This window comes from Armigeres subalbatus, chromosome 2 (genome assembly GCF_024139115.2).
Source record: "Armigeres subalbatus isolate Guangzhou_Male chromosome 2, GZ_Asu_2, whole genome shotgun sequence".
NCBI lineage: Eukaryota > Metazoa > Arthropoda > Insecta > Diptera > Culicidae > Armigeres > Armigeres subalbatus.
The window spans coordinates 255,110,283-255,130,045 of record NC_085140.1 but is presented as its reverse complement, the minus strand read 5'-3'; the positions used below and the strand labels follow the sequence as shown (position 1 = coordinate 255,130,045).

General features: G+C 37.5%; 2 protein-coding genes across 10 annotated transcripts in view; one reads left to right on the top strand and one right to left on the bottom strand.

The window, feature by feature from the left end:
- Nucleotides 1–2,298, bottom strand: part of LOC134212097 (uncharacterized) — a 152,728-nt gene extending 150,430 nt beyond the window's left edge. For 3 of the 9 annotated variants that reach the window (XM_062689631.1, XM_062689633.1, XM_062689636.1), the window contains exon 1: nucleotides 2,080–2,298. The gene's annotated coding sequence lies outside the window, so the exon portion shown is untranslated. The remainder of the gene's footprint in view (nucleotides 1–2,079) is intronic. The other 6 variants (XM_062689632.1, XM_062689634.1, XM_062689630.1 and 3 more) reach the window with 5 other exon arrangements.
- Nucleotides 2,299–3,369: 1,071 nt separating this feature from the next.
- Nucleotides 3,370–19,763, top strand: part of LOC134209697 (uncharacterized) — a 28,365-nt gene continuing 11,971 nt past the window's right edge. The window contains exon 1 of the mRNA XM_062685707.1: nucleotides 3,370–3,502. Within this exon, the coding sequence (XP_062541691.1) occupies nucleotides 3,370–3,502 (133 nt within the window). The remainder of the gene's footprint in view (nucleotides 3,503–19,763) is intronic.

Sequence of the window (19,763 nt, the reverse complement as noted above, 5' to 3'; positions counted from 1 at the left end):
ACATAAAGCATGGACGTTAAAAGAGGCGGCCGGAGAGCATTCGGGGTTTACGAGCAAAAAGTGCTGCGTACAATACTCGGGGGGAAACTAGAAAATTGTGTGTGGCGCAGACGCATGAATCATGATATCAAGTGTACAAAGAAGAAAATATTGTGAATCGTATAAAATACGGCAAACTTCAGTGGGCTGGTCACTTGGTGCGAATGTCGGAAGAAAGAATAGCGAAAACAATATTCAACATTGAACCAGATAGGGGCCGGCGATTTCGTGGAAGGCCGCGAACACGCTGGCTGCACGCGGTGGAATCGGACCTAGGGACTTTGAACGTTCGGGGAAACTGGAGAAACATCGCCCAAGACCGACGATTATGGAGTTCTACAATACGCCAGGCATAGGTGTATCGACGCTGTAGCCAACCTGGTATCCAGGTAGGTAATATAGGGGTACATAGGGCAAACATTAAAGATCTCCATCCTTAAGCTGGATTAAAGCAACTAGTTAAAACTAAAGTTGATCATTAGATCACGTCATTATCACAGAGGCAAAGATAATAGAGCCAACAAAAGCCTGTGACTGAGAATTCGATCCTGATGGCCTTACAATTGGATCTCTATCATCAAACTTCGGATCCTTCAACGAAATATTCTTAACAATTTCAAATTGGAATGTTCATAATTTATTCTTCCTTCTTCGGCGTTTTTACGGGAGATTCTTTCGAAATTTCAAGTAGATTTTTTTTAAATTTCCAATTTCCACTTTTCACAGGGAATTTTTCAGGGTATCTATTGAAAATTTCAATTGCAAACTCTTTGAAATCTCCATCTTCAGAATTTCGATTGTTTTTTTTTTTTCCACAAGAAATCGTGGAATTATTTGGAATGTCTAAGGATTTTCGTTGATAGTATTCAGTATTTTCGTAGATAAATTCTTTAATACTTCCACTGAAAAATCTTTGGAAGTTCCACAAGGAATTCAGCGTAGCTTTATTTTTACCTCAGTGTTTTTTCTTCAGAGTGACCGTTTGAAATTCTTTGGAATTTTCGTTTGAAATTTTTAAGAACATTCATTGCAGTTTGTTCGAAATTTTCATGAAAAACTTTTCGGAACTCTCGGAAAAACTCTTCGGAATTTTCACTGGAAACAGTTAATCAACTATTCTTCTCACTCTGTATACAACTTTGGAATAAAACTATATGTTAGATTGGTACAGGTTTTGAGCAAAAAGATGCAGATTTTGCAGGACTTGCTTGAAAACCTGTCAGTGTTGTAAGTAGGTATCAAGATTTTTTGCAGATTTCGCAAAGTTCTTGTACAAAATTATGGGAAAATCTAGCATTCGCTGGATAGGTCAATAAAAGAAGACAATAAAAACAATCAAATAATCAATCCGGCTGACCAGCCTCAGCGTTACGCAATTTGTATACAGGAGCTTAAGCTACAATCAGCGAACTGGACTCCCAATTCCGACGTCCATGGTTCAACCCCAGTCTGCCGCACTTTATTTCTTTTTTAAATGAAACTTATCATTCCAAAAGCAAAATATCGAAATTCATACCGATTCCTTGTGGAATATGTTCATAAGGCGTTTGTTTGAAAATCATACGTCCATTTTCCTCAGTGATTAGGCTCGACTACCAAAGAGACACGACTTCCATAAAATAAATTACCATCTTCCCTAGATAATTGCTTACGCCACTAGTAATATATTTTTCATATTTAGATATTCACTATTTCTGGAAACCAGAATCAAATGCATCATGTGTTTTGGAGCCAATAGCCTACCATTTATTCAGTAGCATCATCATCCACTTCTCCGCAATAAAAAAAAAACGTCATAAAAGTTTCCTTCAGTCATAAAAAGGATATTTCACAAATGAGTGTTTAATTTTTCGTAAAACAAACCATTGCGGCGGATATTCTCTCATATTTTGCATATTTTGCACACAAGCATACAACGCCAACTAATGCACATTCTTATCTAGCATCTGATTTGCGTTGTATTGAATACATTAAAATAAGCCTAAAATCTCCATCGCAATAGTTTATTTTGAAAATCGGTTCAACTCTTTTGCAACAAACCCTAGAACTGGTCCTCACTTAGTCACAACTGCGCACAATCTTCGATCAAGGGTGATATCCTGCGCCTGCCGTACCTCAGATCTAGCACCACCAACACGGTCCACCGAAACCGGGAAAACACCCCCGCGAACGCTCTCCGATGAAAGCCCGAAAGTCCGAATTCCGATTGCGATTACCGTACCACTCGACTCGGCCGCGGTCACAAAGGAACTGAATTAAACGAGATTCTATTAGCTAAATTGTGCCTTCTTGGGGAGATCAAGCCATCCGGGCCGGAGATATCATCAGAGCTCAGCCCGGTTGATAACGAACGGCAACACGACAGTGACAATGGCGACGACGCGTTTATTTACTACCCTCTTGTCTTGAGGAAGCGACTGAATTTGTGAGATTGACGAAACATTTCGGATGAGGCTTAATCCTAATCCAAGCAGCAGAGCAGCGCCCGATGCGTTACAGCACAGTTGTTTGTGCACAAAAAGATCCATGACAGATTGCACCATAAAACTTGAATGGAAGAAAATAAGCTTGCAAATCTTGAGCACGTGCGAGTCAAGGTCCATGCTTCGGAAACGTGCTCACTATTTCTCTTTTTGAACTAGTTTGTTAGTGCAGAAGTGATCAAACAAACATTGGAATATTATTTAGCCATTTATGACTTAAATAGGTCTTCGCAACATATAATTTAGTTTAGAGTGATTTTTGTAAAATGGTTGACTCTATTCTAACAATATGCAGTTATGAATCTCCAAAAATATCTTTCAATTGTTAACCAGCTGAATAAAACAGTTGTTAACAAGTATAATGGCATAGTAGCATATTTTGATCAAAATATAGACCAAAAGATAATTCGTCGTAGAATCAATGTCACGATGCGTGAATGTATAAACCTATATAAAAAGGACTTAAGGAGCTTTTAATATAATAGTACAAATGACAGTAAATCCAAACTAATTTAAAAATTCTATCCTATTATTCGATGGTTCATAAACTGTTTCAATACTAAAAGTCTTTCAGAAGGAATGAATTCCGATCAACTTCAATACTAAAAAGAGCTGGAATGTGCAAATGTTTTAGACTGTAGAAGGATGATTGTTGGTCCAGGTCCAGCCTCTTTATAAGACCCTTTGTCATTAATTAACGGAAGCTAAGTTCAATTCCTACGACAAAACTATAAGTCATAACATATTTTGGCCTAGGTTTCATTCCAATGTGCTCAGGTTATGTGCAATTCCATGTTTATTAAACTGATCTTGCTTATCTGTTTTCTTGTTCGGATTGTTGTCGTGTATGGCAAGGAACAGTCGCCAGATCGTTGGTGCAGTCATCTCATCTCCGCCTTCACCTTCCGAATCGGTCAGTGGCGAGGGAGCAGGACTGTTCGTATTGGATTCGTGCTCGAGCTTTATCATTGTCGTTGACGGTAAGTGATGATAAAAATAAATTTTATTAGTTTACACAACATCAACATTTGAGCGTAGGCACTAGGTGTACTGTGTGGTTTACTTCCACACTAGACGCAACGAGTAAAGAAGAGTTCGTGCTGGATTTCGGAGGTTTTTACGCAAGTAGTCAAAGGACCTACTAAAATATTGCCTTATGGAAAATTTCAATAAAAAGCTGTATCCACCCACAAGTGAATCCGTCTTTATCTTCATTAGCCAAACCTTTGTGTTTTTGTACTCCGTTTTTGGTTTATCATTAGTACGTAGCATCCTATCGTAACAAAATGCAATTGACATGTCATGAGGATTTTGTACGACGCAATGAAAAACTGAACGCTCTTTTCTCTATCAAACATCGTTACTGTAAGCCATGGCAGGCGAGCTTAATACCAAATTCCTAATAGCTTGCTCTAAAAATTGAACTCATTTATAAAATTGTTGGAGAACATACCTTTCTGAACACCTGGTTGGCTACAGCAGTGTCGTTACACATTTGCATGGCGTATTGTCGAGCACTAATATTGTTGGTCAATTATTACGGTCGGTTACAAATACCATTGATTTGTGAATTTTATTGTTTGTTTAGTTTTAACAATGAAATCGTAAATAATATGTATAATAATCAATTTTTTTTTTATTCTTTATTAAAGTGTTTTTTAATTTTAAAATTAAGTTCAACACTAGTATAATAATCAAGTTGAAACAACTGTTTCGAGTAAAAAAAAACCTGATTTCGGCTCCATAACACTGCGCGGCTGGGATCTTCAGTTAACTTTGTGAGCAAAGGCGTGTAGGCGTGTTGCCAATGCGGAGATGGTTAGTCTGGCCTAGGATGTTTTCGAGTTGGAAACATTCTCAGCTCCCTGGGAAAAGTGTGCTTGACACACAAGATTTAGGATAAGACGGTATAATGCGCCCCACCTGGCCAAAACGCCCCCCTTTGATTTCTAGAAAACTATAACTAATTGAGGGTCAAAATCAGTTGGTACCTATAAGTTTTTGTAAACCCATCATACTATGTGAATGTGGAAGTATTTTTGTATTAAACAATGAAAATAATAGCAAAATACAAAAAGTTGCAGTTTTGATGTAACTTTTCATGTTTGTTAGCTCAACATTCTGGAGCGACTCTGGCATACTGTCCACAAAACTTGCACTGGAACACTCAGTTGGGCAACAAAATAACTTTTCTCAGTGGTTAATATGATGTAAAATTACTTCCATCTTCAAAATGTAACGATTTTCGAAAACATGTTTCACTGGCCAAAACGCCCCAGTGTAGGCAGGACGATATGCCCTTACCAACTGGACACAAGCGCAGCGAGCCTGCAGCAGTTGCTTCTAAATTGTATGGTAAAAAATTAAATGTAAATCACACCTGCTTAAATGGACCTATGTTGGTTTTTTAATGTCAAGCGCATAAGGATTTGTAACCTTTTTATTATGGGATTGATAAAATACTAATGAAGGGCTATGAAACGTCTTTGGCTAAGGTGGGGCGTATTGCCCAGGCACTTGTTGAAATCAATTTTTTCGCGACTTTTCAAAAAAGTTTTATTACGTGTTATCTGTAATATTTTTATATGACTACTCACGGGCAATGCATTTGCGACTTCCTTGACTACCAAATAACGCAAAGTTTGCATAAATTGCGTTGAAAAGTTAAAAGTTATCAAGGAGTTGCCTTAGGGGGGGCATATTATACCGTCTTACTATTCGCTAGAATGGGGCAGCATGGTCATTTGTTCAAATCAATGGGTTTTCGAATTCATTCGGACTACCGATTCAAGACAAAATTTTCAAAACGACTTATCTGCTTTTGTAAACAAAGATTCAAACGACGATTTGACGAATCTGATAGCTTTCCCACTCATACTAACACCATCAATGGGTAGGTTAAGGTTTCCGCTACCTGTTGATGGTGTTGGTTTGCGTGGGAGAGCTATCAGATTCGTCAAATCGTCGTTTGAATTTTTATTTACAAGAGCAGATAAGTCGTTTTGAAAATTTTGTCTTGAATTACACTGCAGAATCTGGGCCCGATTGATCGAGTCCTCGTTTGAAGTTTGTATGGAAATTATTTGCATTTTTACTACTAGAGGTTTCAGTGCATCGTAAGCCAAGGGGCACATTGCATTGCTAAACAATATACCCTTTGTCATCAACAAGGTAAGAGTATGTAAGAGTATGCGATAACACACTTTTTCCTGGCGAAACTAAACGAAACGAAAATTGAATTGTTCATGTTGCTTCGAAACGAAATGAAATATAAATTATTTCCGTAACTTCGAAACGATACGAAATAAAGATTTGATTCAAAATTTGACGAAACGATACAAAATTTTTAGTTTTTTTTCCGTGGAATTTTTAATGAACTGTTTTTTGATATGTTTATATATTAAAATCCAACTGACAATAAAATGTCTGCATGAATAAAAACTTGAGCTAGTTGATTACGGCCAACGATACGGAAAGAGTCGAGTATCCGATGACGAAACACGTCGACTGGTACGATGAAGTCAAACATGTCGGCTGATTGACCGAGTTAGCTCGTGTAGTGCATAATTGCAAGACTGTGGTTCTAGATACAAAAAAGAACGTTGACGAAGAGGTCTTTCAGGTGCATACAGATTAAGTTGCGACAGTAATTTTGGACAATCGATATTTCCGGTGAGCCAGCAAACGTGGCTTGAGCGGCAATTCGTCTTACCTCCAGTGGTTCGATGCCAATCAAACGACAACGTTTCTCGTACGGTGGCAAGTTCGTCGGGTCGCGCCATCTAAGAAAGCGGAGAGCGTATCTCACAAATTTTCGTTGGACGGTTTCAATTCTTGCGATCCATGTGACTTGGAAAGGGCACCACACAACAGCAGATGATTCAAGTATTGATCGCACGAGGGAGCAGTAAAGTGCTCTAAAGCAAAGCGGATCACGGAACTCGTCGGTGATTTTGAAGATGAAGCCCAATTGACGATTAGCTCGGGCGACAATATCATCGTAGTGAAGTCTGAATGTCAGTTCACTATCCAGGATAACGCCAAGATCCCTGATGTGCTGAACTCGAGCGAGCGATTGGCCGGATAAGACGTAGTCAAAGATGATTGGTGCGTTTTTTCGATGATATGAAATGATGTTGCATTTTTCGATACTTAAGCCCATCAGATTTCTCGAGCACCAGTCTTCAAAAGTACACAGCATGTTCTGTAGGTCGGTGCAATCTGCCATACTTTTTATAATGTAATACATTTTCGAATCGTCTGCGTAGAAGAGGCGGCAGTCTGGTGATAATAGCAGAAAAACATCATTTATGAAGATCGAGAACAGCAGAGGGCCCAGGTTACTGCCTTGAGGAACTCCCAAATTGTTTGCAAAACCTTCAGATTCCGATGTGCTAATCTTAACCCGTACCAGACGGTCCACCAGGTACGACCTGAAGCAATCCACAGCCGTTGATGAGACGCCGAGTATCGTCAATTTAGCAAGCAGAATTTCGTGGTCTACAGTATCGAATGCGGCTTTCAGATCATACACGCTGCATCAACTTGCCATCCAAAATCCATACAATGAAGGCAGCTAGACGTGAATTGTACTAAGTTCGTACTAACCGACCGCTTCGGATAAAAGCCATGTTGGTCAAAATCGACGTAGTTTTTAAAACAGGCAAACAAGGAGTCATTCATAATAATCTCGAACAACTTTGAACAAGCACATAGAGAGGTAAGTCCACGGTAATTGGAAATGTTCCGCTTGACTCCTTTTTTGTGGATCGGAAACATACAGTGCCGAGAGTTGGAAGATTCTCGCCAACGGGCGGTAAAGATTAACAGCGCACCGTTTCAGAACTGAAGATGGAATTCCATCGGGGCCACTTGTAAAGGAAAGCCGAGGCAGAGAAATCGTGGAACACTTGCTTGAATTGTCGGGCAAACAGAGCAATATTGAAGAAATCCACTGCATCGTTGATGCTACTAGTCGATTCGATAAATTGCCAGTCAATTTCCGCTAGTGCGTTGTTCAGTGCAGCATCAACACGACGAAAGTCCAGAGAGTAGCCTTCAGATGGCGGTGTATAAGTAATCGGATCAGGCAGAGTTAAATACACTTCAAAAGCAAGATGGTCAGCGTCTAAACAGGTTAGTGGTTCGATTGGAAAAGAGATGAATGTACCCGGTAAAGCAGAAGTATTTGCTATGACAAGATCCAGCAATCGTCCGTTTTGATTCCGATAGGAATTGACTTGTGTGAACCCATTGAAATTGAATCCATCCGAACGAGCGCAGCAAGCCATGTCCGTCTAGCTGGCAGGCCACTTATCATAAAATTGAAAATAAATACCTCTAAGTTGATGTACCAAATGCGTACCTATGCGTACCGTGTGGGACCGAAATCCGTCCACTTCATGAGATATCAATAAATTAAAGGAGGTTAAAGGTTAATAATGTAGGAATAATTAATCTTATCCTGTTCAGATACTTGACAGTAAGTTTTTAGGGCATAGGTGAAACGGCTTTGAAATTAAAACCACAAAAATCAAAAACAAATCTTCACCCACCAAACGCGGAGTTTGTGCCGCCATTTTGTTTTCGGGTAGAGCATAAATGCACCAAAAGTAACTGTGTTTTAATTGCTAATTGCAAATCATTACATAAGATAAGCGGAATACAAATCAAAGGGATCGCTTCTTAAGGTGCATATCGAACTATTTACAGTGGTAGTTTAGTCAATTTGGCTGTTTCAATTTAAATATTTAGTTAAGAAATAGCTGTACGGATTTTGATGCTTTGATTCGAAATACGTCCACGGTGGACGGATTTCGAGTCAGGAGTAGTTGATTTAATTCATTATTTTATCATGTTTTTCGTAGTTTTTAATGAGTAAATGTGAAACACTTCAAAAGTAGAAGGCTTCATGCGCCAGTGTCAATCACAAACGTTTTATTTACATTCGATTCCTATTTTCTAATGATTTTTCCATATACTAAGGTGCTTAAGTGTACGGATTTCGATGCCCCACGGTACATCCGGGGATTTTGAACGTACCTTAATATTTCCTAGAAAATCGGTGACCTGCTGAATATTTCATTTCATTTCATTTATTGAATAATACTTGTAGTGTAAGGGTTTTCCCTTATAAAATACTACAATCGGTTATTTTTACTGTTCTTACCACTTCTATTCTAAGTTATTAACTAAAGAAAACAAAATAAAATATACGCTATGTCTAATAGACATTGTCTATCGTTACTACTTGATATTAATTGATTCTTTGCTTCGTTCACTTAATTCCCCTCATTAAGCCAGGTATCATGCCTCTTCTTAATTTGGCAGGTTCGTGGCACGATTTTTACACTGCGCAATCCGTTGCGCTTGACCCTAAAGGGAGTTTCTTTTAAAACAGTGTCCTAACCCAAAATCTGGGCAGATAGGATCACTAATCACAAAACGATGTGGTTCCGAAGAACGCTAACTACGAACAGAACGTTTATTACAGAGTCAAATGTGTTTTATATTACAAGCTATGTGTTGCTACATTTTCGCGTCATTGCGCATATACAAAGTGGTTTAATTTTGCTTACACTGGTTAAACGTGAGGTATGATCCGTGTGACAAATATAATTTATTGAGCATGGGAGAGTCGATGTGCTTGCTCTGCACAAGCATTGAAATAAGTAATTTGATATGAACGCTTGGGGTGCAATTGCTGAGTTATGAGTTTTTGTCAATCTTTAATACAGTGTATATGAACCTTCCCTTTTTACAAAAAATAATTGAAGTGAAATGAAATTATTTTATTTTTGACAAAATTTAGCAATTCTTCGATGTTTTTTCTCTTTTTTTTTTTTGTTTTGCGAGTTTATTCTTTATGCTTTACAATTCTATTTTTATGAATTACTGTTTGTTTGTTTGTGTTTTCATTAACAATAGTACAATTTGGGCTGTTGATTTCTTTTTACAATATATGGGCCTAGATAGAATGGGTCTAATTTTTTACGATTTTCGTTTGTAATATAAATGTAGTCACCGATTCTCAGATCTATTGGATTAATTTTCTCGTTTACTACTTTTTGTCTACTTTCTTTTCGCTCTAGCAAATTGTCTCTAGCTAATTTGTTTGTTATATTCAGTTTAAATTTTAATTCGTTGTAATATTCCTCAAGGTTATAAATCGGCTCATGGTTTGGCGTTTTCGAAAATCAATTGGTAAATTTGCTTTATGTCCAAATACTAATTCAAACGGTGTAAAAACTGTGCTCGATATGGGGTGTTGTGTTGTAGCTGAATGTATAAAATTGAATCCAATCATCCCAGTCATCTTTGTGATCATTGGTAAAACATCGCAGATACTCGTTCAAGCATCTATGATTTCTTTCCAATGCTCCAATTGTCTATGGGTGATACGCTGTTGAAAATTTTTGTTTTTATAGATAAAAGTTGGCAAATTTGATCAAGGACTTCGTTGTTATACTCTGTGCCTTGATCTGTTCTAAATTCAAAATATTTCCGTAAATCAGAATAAAATGTTCGACAAGCTCCTTTGCTATTATTGCTGCTTCTTTTGCAGGTATTGGAATACAAACTACGTATTTGGTTAGATTGCATTGTAGTGTTAGAATATACCGGTTACCGTTTCTCGTTCTTATGAACGGTCCAACTGTATCCGCTGAAAAGAACTTCGAAAGGTTTTGATGGTGTGGTAGTAATAACTTGATTTTCTTTAGTATGTCGGTGAACTTTATTGATTTTGCACATATTGCAAGACTTGACAAAATTTGCAACATCTGCTCATGTTTCTCCATTTGTATACGTCTCTTATTTTCAAATACGTTCTGTGCTGTCAATATGACCTGACGTCAGGGTCATATGGAAATTCTGAAGAACTTCTTTGATTTTTCTGTGTTGTCAGTAGTTTTGGAGGATTAGAATAATATTATTTCGCATTTGGAAATGGCTCTGTTAGCGATTTCCTTGAATGTACTAGCGCTGATTTCTTCTTTGAAAGTTTATCTTCGGTGAAATGGCCAATTTATCTCTTCTATCTTTTATTAAACTCTCTTCAATTTTCAGAATAAAATACTCTAGCACATGACTTCCGTTATTCACACCCCTTTCAATACTTCCCAATATTTTTCTATAATTATGGCTTATACATTAAATCTTACTTGGTTTCCGGTGCACTTCGCAACCAAGCTTAAGGATTTTCTGGTCTCAGAGGGATTTTCAGTTTGCCAAGCATTAAGGTGATCAATCTTATTACTTGGTTCTTCTGATCTTAGTTTACTATTTGATTGTGAACTGTGTTGTTTTCTTGCCATTGCCCTAGTGTTGACTGTTAAAACTGATAATTTTTTCAGTTCATCTGAATTTGAAGGAATGCGCGAAAGTGCGTCTGCTCCTACATTACTTTTGCCTGAAACATATTCAATTTCAAAATCGAACTCTGCTAAATCTAAGCGCATTCGTGTTAATTTGCTAGTAGGATTCTTCATGCCGAATAGATATACTAGTGGCTTATGATCCGTACGAACTATAAACTTTTTCCCGTGTATAAATAACTTTTAAAATGATTGATGGCCCAATGTGGCCGTTAGCTCTTTTCAATTGTTGGTTTGTTACTTTCACCTTTGTGAAGGCTTTTGCTTGCGTAGGCGATTGGTAAATCATGGTTGTCATGTTGTTGTGAAAGAATGGCTCCACACGCTACGTTAGAAGCATCCGTAGTAAGGATAAATTCTTTCGTAAAGTCTGGAAGTAACACCAAAATTGTCGGAGATATCAGTAATCGTTTTAATTTCTCAAAACTGTTTGATGTAAATGTGTCCAAGCAAATTTTACACCTTTTTCAATAAATTGTTCAAGGGCTTTGCTATATTCGCAAAATTTGCTTTAAACTTTCTGTAATAATTGCAGAAAGCGACGAATCGTCGTATTTCATCCGCATTTGTGTACTGAGGAAATCTTTGATGACTTGGAATTTGCTATTGTCTGGTAAAATCCCTTTATCTGTAATACGATGTCCTAGATAAGAACTTCTCTTCGAAAAAAGTTGCATTTTTCAGGGTTGAGCGAGATTATAGTACCTCAAGCGCTCGAAAACCTTGTAAATTGTTCAGATGATGATTTACTGAACAACCTATAATAATTATATCGTCAATATATATAAAGGCACAATCAGGATATAATCCTGCCATAGCGATATTCATCATTCGCTGGAAGCTATTAGGGCTAATGTTTAACCCGAAAGGTAATCGCTTAAAATTGAAGTGTCCAGATGAAGTGGAAAAAGCTGTGTATTTTTTGCTTCCGGATCCAATGGAATCTGGTGAAATCCAGACATTAGATCCAGTGTTGTAAAATATTTAGCATTTCCTAATTGATCAAGAATTGTATCAATTCTTGGCAATAAAATTTATCTATGAAGATTTTTTATTCAACTGAAAATCAACGACCAGTCTCCATTTTTTGCTATTGTTGTCCGATTTTTTGGAACAAGTAAAATTGGACTATTATACAACGATACTGATGGTTCTATAATATCGTCCTTCAGCATCTTTTGAACTTGTTTTTTATTTCATCATTTTGTGAATAAATATTCTTATAATTCAGGGATATAAACTGGAACAGGGTCCGTTAAGTGAATATTTTGAGTATAAAAATTGTTTGTACTCAATTTCTCATTTGACATACAGAGATGTCTGAATTTTGTTCGATTAATTTTTCAAAGGTTTCTGTACGAAGTGGGGAACGTTTGAAAAATCTATTACAAAGCAATTTTGGTTTCGTTCATTATTTAAATTGGGTTTCGTCGCGATTTGTTCATAATTACAAAGTTCGTCGACAACAGGTTGAAAGTTCTGTATTTGTGCTTGTTTGTCAGTTGTGTTGATAGAATTTTATCATAGCATTCGTTGGAATCTATTGTATTTCCACAAAATATTCAGAGTAAAATTTCCTGTGAAAATACTATGAATCAGAAGTAACTTTGAAGTTTGGTATTCTGCGTACTACTTCACACCTCGGTGGGAGAATAATGGTGTTTTGGAAACTATCCTCGATTGGTATTGAAACAACATGATTTTGGTAATTGAAATTTAATAGCCAATATTCGCAGTCTATAGTACATCTGTGTTTGATAAGAAAATCCCGTCCCAAAATACCGTCTGTTGGTATTGGAAATCATTACCAACTATCTGAAAATTATGACTTATTTGAAGGCAGTCATTGAATCGTAAAGTTAGTAGTAGTTTCGGCAATGGTTTCAGATATTCCATTGGTTATACCTGAGAGTTTATATTTAATACTTCTATCAATAGGTTGGTTAACAGATATTTTCCCACTTTTAAAAAGTGAAACGTCAGCTCCACTATCAATTATTAATGTACATTTTGAATTGGTCATATGTACATCTAAAGTAATAAAATTTACAGCGTTTACATTTGTTAAGTAAATTACGTTAGACGATGCGGTTTACCTGCATCATATGTTGATCTAAAAATTATCGTTATTAATACTTTGTATATTACGTGAAAAGATCCAGTTGATAAAAATTGGATTTGGTACAGGAGGTGTAAGAGATTGTGGTCCTGCATCTTGGGATATGGAATTTGGAATTGAGGTGTTATAGAACACGTATTGCATCAGTTATGAATTTGCCTTCGAGAATTTGTATGGTACCTTCCGCCACGTCCTCTATTTTGATAATAGTTATTCGTATTATGAGGAAAACTATTCCTAAATTGCAAATTATTTCCATGGTAGTTTGGTTGAGCGTTATACTGACCTCTTTTAAAGAAACGAGTTGTGTCGTTTCGGTTTGCTAATTAAACGGCCTTTGTAGTTATGTTGCGTTTGTCTGCTTTTGAATGTTAACAATTGAGCAGATTGACATGGAAGTGTTTGCAGTATTTTCCAAAACCTTTTGCGTGGCTTCCTTCATGTCCTTAAATGTACCTGCTTTAAGAATGAGCTTTGTCTCAGCCGAGACCAATACCATTAATTAAGGTATCTACTCCAGCTTTTGTTGACATTGCTGTTGATACTGTATCAGGAATTCCACTATTAAGGTAGACAGCCTTCAATTTTTATGGTAAGAATCTTTCCACCTCGTCACAGAGATTTTTCTGCAGTGTCTTTTTCTTCACTGCCTTCAGCTTGGCCAAAATATTCTCCGGTGTGGTTTTATCCTCACATCTTGTTTAACGTCAGCAATAATATCGTCAATCGTTGCCAATCTTTCAGGTAGACCAATCTGGCTTTCCCGTAAGACGTGTCTTCAAAAATCTTGCTGCTGTTGCTTGTTGGTTCGCCTCCGTTAGATCCTTCAAAGATTTGCGGAATCCAAAAAGCATCGATACCGTCAACCGTTCCATCGTATGGCTGTACGATAGATGTAGCTACTTTATAATCAAACGGCATTGTGACTTGTGGTTTAGTGTTTAATTGTTATTTCAAATTTGAGTTTAAGAATATTTCGAATTTCAGATATTGAATTTCGAGATGCTTTAATTAAAAAGTTAATTCCGTATCCGGTATAGTATCTTCTTCTTCTAGTAACCCCTTTCAATTTGGTTATATAACTCGTTTGCGTAGTTTAATTTAGCCTGAAGAGTGGTAACTGTGAAATTTTTATTAATGGATTTTTTAAATTATTTAGAAGTGTGTTCAGTAAGCCAATGTCGTCTTGTAAAGTCGACATTGATAAATATTCAGCTAGATTAAATATTATACATCAGCTATATTTGCGATAGATGCTGCTTTTCCATGGCATACCCTTTACGCTGCCAGCGTTTCTTCAACGTTTTTCTCAAGACTAAAATAGAGTTGAATAAGTACAATTACAAGGATTAGCCAAGTTTAATTTCGTGACTATCATGGTAATTTTCATTTTTGTTCTAGGTGTTCAACTATGTTAATATTATTTCGCCTTTTTGATCTACTTTTTGAATTTGGTTTCCCCATCGTAATATAAATGTACAATATTTAATACACAATAATTATAATAATAACAATAATAACACGATGTAATAGTTTGAGTACTTCACCTTACTGAATTTTCCAGAACTCCAGCTGCTGTATTTTCCTCCACTGGTCTCAGGCTGGTGTTTTTGGCATCTGCATTCTCTTCATCGCCTTGCTCGTCTGCTGTACAGATTATCTTCCGTATCTTGGTATCTGCATTCTCTTCATCGCCTTGCTCGTCTGCTGTACAGATTATCTTGAATCTTGGTATCTGCATTCTCTTCGTCGCCTTGCTCGTCTGCTGTACTGATTGTCTTGCAGATCTTCGCATCTGCATTCTCTTCATATCCTTTCTCGTGTATCGAACAGTTTGATTTTCACTTCACTATTTTCTCGTGCATCGTAATGATCGTTCACGCATTTTACTAGCACTATACAATTATTTTGTATTGTTTTGCACATTTCACTAGCATTGTACGGATTGTCTTCCTCTCTTTGTTGTGCACCGTGCCGATGGTTTTAAACCTCTGTGCTAGCACTTAAATACTGGCTGCAACGTTGCGACTCAATTCCCGCAAACCATCTCTTCAATTTCTTAATGGCTATTTTCTTCATTCTCGGTAAACTGTTGCACTGCACTAACTCTGGCCGGTCGCCATATCATACCTCTTCTTAATTTGGCAGGTTCGTGGCACGATTTTTACACTGCGCAATCCGTTGCGCTTGACCCTAAAGGGAGTTTCTTTTAAAACAGTGTCCTAACCCAAAATCTGGGCAGAATGGGATCACTAATCACAAAACGATGTGGTTCGAAGAACGCTAACTTCTGAACAGAACGTTTATTACAGAGTCCAAATGTGTTTTATATTACAAGCTATGTGTTGCTACATTTTCGCGTCATTGCGCATATACAAAGTGGTTTAATTTTGCTTACACTGGTTAAACGTGAGGGTATTGATCCGTGTGACAAATATAATTTATTGAGCATGGGAGAGTCGATGTGCTTGCTCTGCACAAGCATTGAAATAAGTAATTTGATCCGAACGCTTGGGGTGAAATTGCTAAGTTATGAGTTTTGTCAATCGTTAATACAATGTATATGACACAGGTCATGCAGTTACGGCGAAATCTTGCTACAGTAGAAACAGATTTTAGTTCGTTCGGAAGTTGATTCCACAAGATGATTGCACGCACGAAGAAAGTATTGCCATATAATGAAGTGCTATGCTGGTTTAGAACAAAGTGTCGTGCGCGTATACTTCTAAAAGATTGCAGCTTATCACTGAGATACTGAGGTCCTTCATGAATTATTCTGTACAATGTAGTGAGCCAACGCAACTTGAAATAGTTATAGAAGGAACATCCCAAAAGCTGCCGATGCAGGTGAGTTACTCTGGAGTATCTAGAAAGGTTGAAAACCCAGCGCACGCAATGGTTGAAGCAAACCCTCAATCGATCAAGATTGGCAGCTGAAGCGTTTATTATTAGTTCAATACCGTATGACAAATGAGGCTGCAAGAGTGATTTGAACAGCTTAATTTTGATGTGAACGGGCAATATTCCAGCTGTGAGCTTCAAATGCCGAAGGCTGCCATAAATTTTACCACACTGAGAATTTACTTGGTGGTTCCACTCAAGATTGTTTTGAAAAATAATGCCCAGGTTTGAAGCTCTATCGACATATTCGATTGGCTCATTGTTGATTAACAGATCAGGTAAAAGTACTTGATTTCGATGCCTGAAACAAACATGGCTTTAGTCTTTGATGGATTTATAGGAAGTAAATTGTCATTAGACCATTTTGGACGCGTTTGAGATCATTATTGATGAGCAAGGCCATTCTATTCAGATCGGTATCTGTTGAGCAAAAATAAAGTTGCACATCATCTGCAAACATATGAATAAAACATGATTTAAGCACTAAAGGGAGATCGTTTATAAACAATGAAAACAGTAGGGGACCCAGTACGGATCCTTGAGGGACCCCGGATAGTATATTGACAGGACTAGATAACCTATCATTCGCATCTACCACTTGTGTGCGTAAGCTCAAATAGGACCTAATAAGTTCAACAGAATTACGATGAAAATAGAACTGATTCGATAGTTTTTTTAAAAGTTTGCCATGTGAAACTCGATCAAATGCCTTGGAAAAATCTATGAGTAGCAAAAATGCCACACCTTTTTTATCAACTGTTTGATGGATGTCGTCGTGGACTTTTAGTAATGCTGATGTTGTGCTATGTCCAGATCTTAATCCGGATTGGCGGGAACTAAGAAGGTCGAAACACTGGATATGTTGTTGAATTTGTGCTTTTAATATCTTCTCGAAAGCCTTGGAAAGTGAACATAGGATGCTAATTGGACGAAGGTTGCTTAAGCTGCAACCTGTAGGTTTTTTGCGTATAGGAATGACTTTGGCACATTTCCATGAACGGGGAAACTTTGACGTATAAATGAATAAATTAAAGAGATAAGTAATAGGAGATATCACATAAGGCAGAATTATCTTGATAAATTTTAAGGGTACTCCATCTAAGCCAACCGCATTCGATGAAATGGAAAAAAATGCAATCGCTACATCGAGTTCGTTACAGGGTGTGAAACTAAAACCACCTGGATTAAGAGGAGGTATTGAGTAGGAATTAGGTTCAAGAGTAAAGTTATCTCCAAAGTAAGAATTAATTTCATCACTAGTGTGTGGTCGAATTCTATCTTATTATTTGAATCAACAACCTTAATCTTTTTTAAGTTTTTTCCACACATCCTTGCTAGATGACGATCTTTCCAAGTTAGCACACATATAGTTCGATTTGGCTTTCCTTACCAGGTAGTTAACTTTATTTCGGAGCCGTTTATACTATGAACGATGGTAGTGGCTTTTACTAGTAGTCCATTGGGAATATGCTATATTCCTCACAATCATAGCATTTAAAATGTCATCGTTGAACCATGGTGCCTTTGGTTTCGAGCTGGTCACACGAAGTGGGACACAATTTTCGTAAAGTTCAATTATATAGTTGTTAAAGTAATCAAGAGCCAGATCCGAATCACTTATACTATAAAGTAGTGACCAATCAAAATGTTCGACAGAATTTTGTAGAAGGGAATAATTCATCCTGATATAATCTCTGAATGTGCGATGTTGGTCAGTTTGTACACGATTTATCGCAAGTGATGCAAAAATGATATCATGTTGCGAAAATCCCGGAGCAGTCACTTGATTGAAATTGAACACAAAATTGGAATTGTTTGTTAACAATAAATCAATCAGCGAGCTTCCACCTTGGTAAAAATGAGTTGACTCATTGTTAATGCAATTGAATCCGAAATTATCCAATACATCACCAAAACGAATTGTTCGTGGACAATTTTGGTTTAAATTTGTATTGAAATCACCTGTTAAAACTATGTTTTCGTAGTCTAAGGAAAGCTCCGATAGCTGTTGCTCTAACATACTTGAGCAGTCTACTCCTGGAGGACAGTAGAAAACACCCAAAAGAAATTTGTTTTGGTTAACATGTAATTCTATGAATAAAAATTCTACTCTATTAGCATCATCCAGTCCTGATGCATCTGAAGCAGCAATCACTTGGCACTCAATATCATTTTTGAAATATATGCAGACTCCTCCACCTCTTCCATATTTTCGATCGTTTCTCAAAACTTTATAACCATCGAGATCAACAATAGTATCCGAAATATTTTCCTTTAGCCATGTTTCACTAACACAAATGATGTCTAATTTGCTATTAATGAAACAGTATCTGAATTCGTCGAGTTTTCCTAATTGACGTGCGCACAGACTTTGGGCATTCAAATGGCATATATTAATAAAATCGTTAGGCAGAGCTACATTCATAACCACGCGTGGTATATTAACAACACCTTCAACCGCGTGTGCAACATCTCTTTGGCTACCCGGCATCAGTAAAAGGCAGCAAGTTCAATCGTAACAGCACAACCTGACAAAGATGGAAGAAAGTTGTGAACAGAAAAAGCAATGAATCAATTAACGTACTATTAATCTTTACAAGGAAACTCATATTTAATCTAATAAAGAAGTGGTAAGGGAACATGAATTCAACGAATAGTGTTTATATAACGACTTCAATCAGTATTATCCAGTAAATAATTCTCAGCATCCACTAACAATCGCAACAATCGATATCCAGCACCTCCACAACAGCAGCAACAGACCCACGCAACTGGCAGAAGAGCGATGATTGACGTCCGAGGTATTTCCGCTTCCACCGAATTTAACTTTTAGGAAGGACGGTATTATGGAAAACTAAGGATGGAATCATAGGATATTACATGAAAGGATCATAGAAATTTTTCAAAGGATAGGTTTTAATATTCGACTTTTAGGAGGGGAAGAATCATAGGATGCAACGGATCGGATTCATGGAACAACTGGGAAGGACATGATATTACAAGGAAAGGTTATTTCTTGCTTGACCCATATTTTGTTAGATCCTCAACATCGAAGACTGGTACAGCAGCATCATCTCCCAACGGTTTCACGAAGATTGTGCCATCTTTGGAAAAAACATTCTGAATTCTTCCACCACTTTTCAATTTCAACGCAACACCCTTGATACTGCGCGCTGATTCCGTGAGATTTTTATTTAGGTACACACGTTTATCAACACCAAAACCAAGTAAACCTAGGTTCAGGTTCTTCTTCGAGAGATAACGGAAGAAGAAATCATCCCTGCATGCTTTGAAAGCAAATTGCAGAAGAACTGGTGGTGTTGAGCCCACTGCGATAGGTGCGCGAGCTAGTCGTTTAGAAAACACTAGTGGATAGTTGGGTTCACAGTATCCAAGAACTGCAGATGTCGTTTCCACTATGACATTGGTACTTTCTGTTGGGTTGTAGGGTATTCCAGACAGGATAAGATCGTTCGACTTTGCTAATCTGTTCACGGCATCCTTGTTTTTGCGCACGGCCGTATCCGTTTTTACCTGCATCTCACTAAGCTTTCCAAAGTCCAAGTAACAATCCGCTTTCAGCTGGTGTACCTCCTCACGTAGAGAACTAATCTCGTTGACAAGAGCAGCATTATTGGAGTCTATCTTCTCTTCGATTTTTGCATTCCCATCAGCGATCAGTTGCTTCATTCTCATCAGAAGATCATCAAAACTTTCAACAGAGTCCTCCATATGGTCAAGATCTTCTCGTGAGCGCTTTTTGTTGTGGTTCTCACCTCCTACTCCTAACGGCGGGACAAGAGTGGATTTGTCTTTGCCATCCTTCCCCCCAACAGCAGCTCGAGT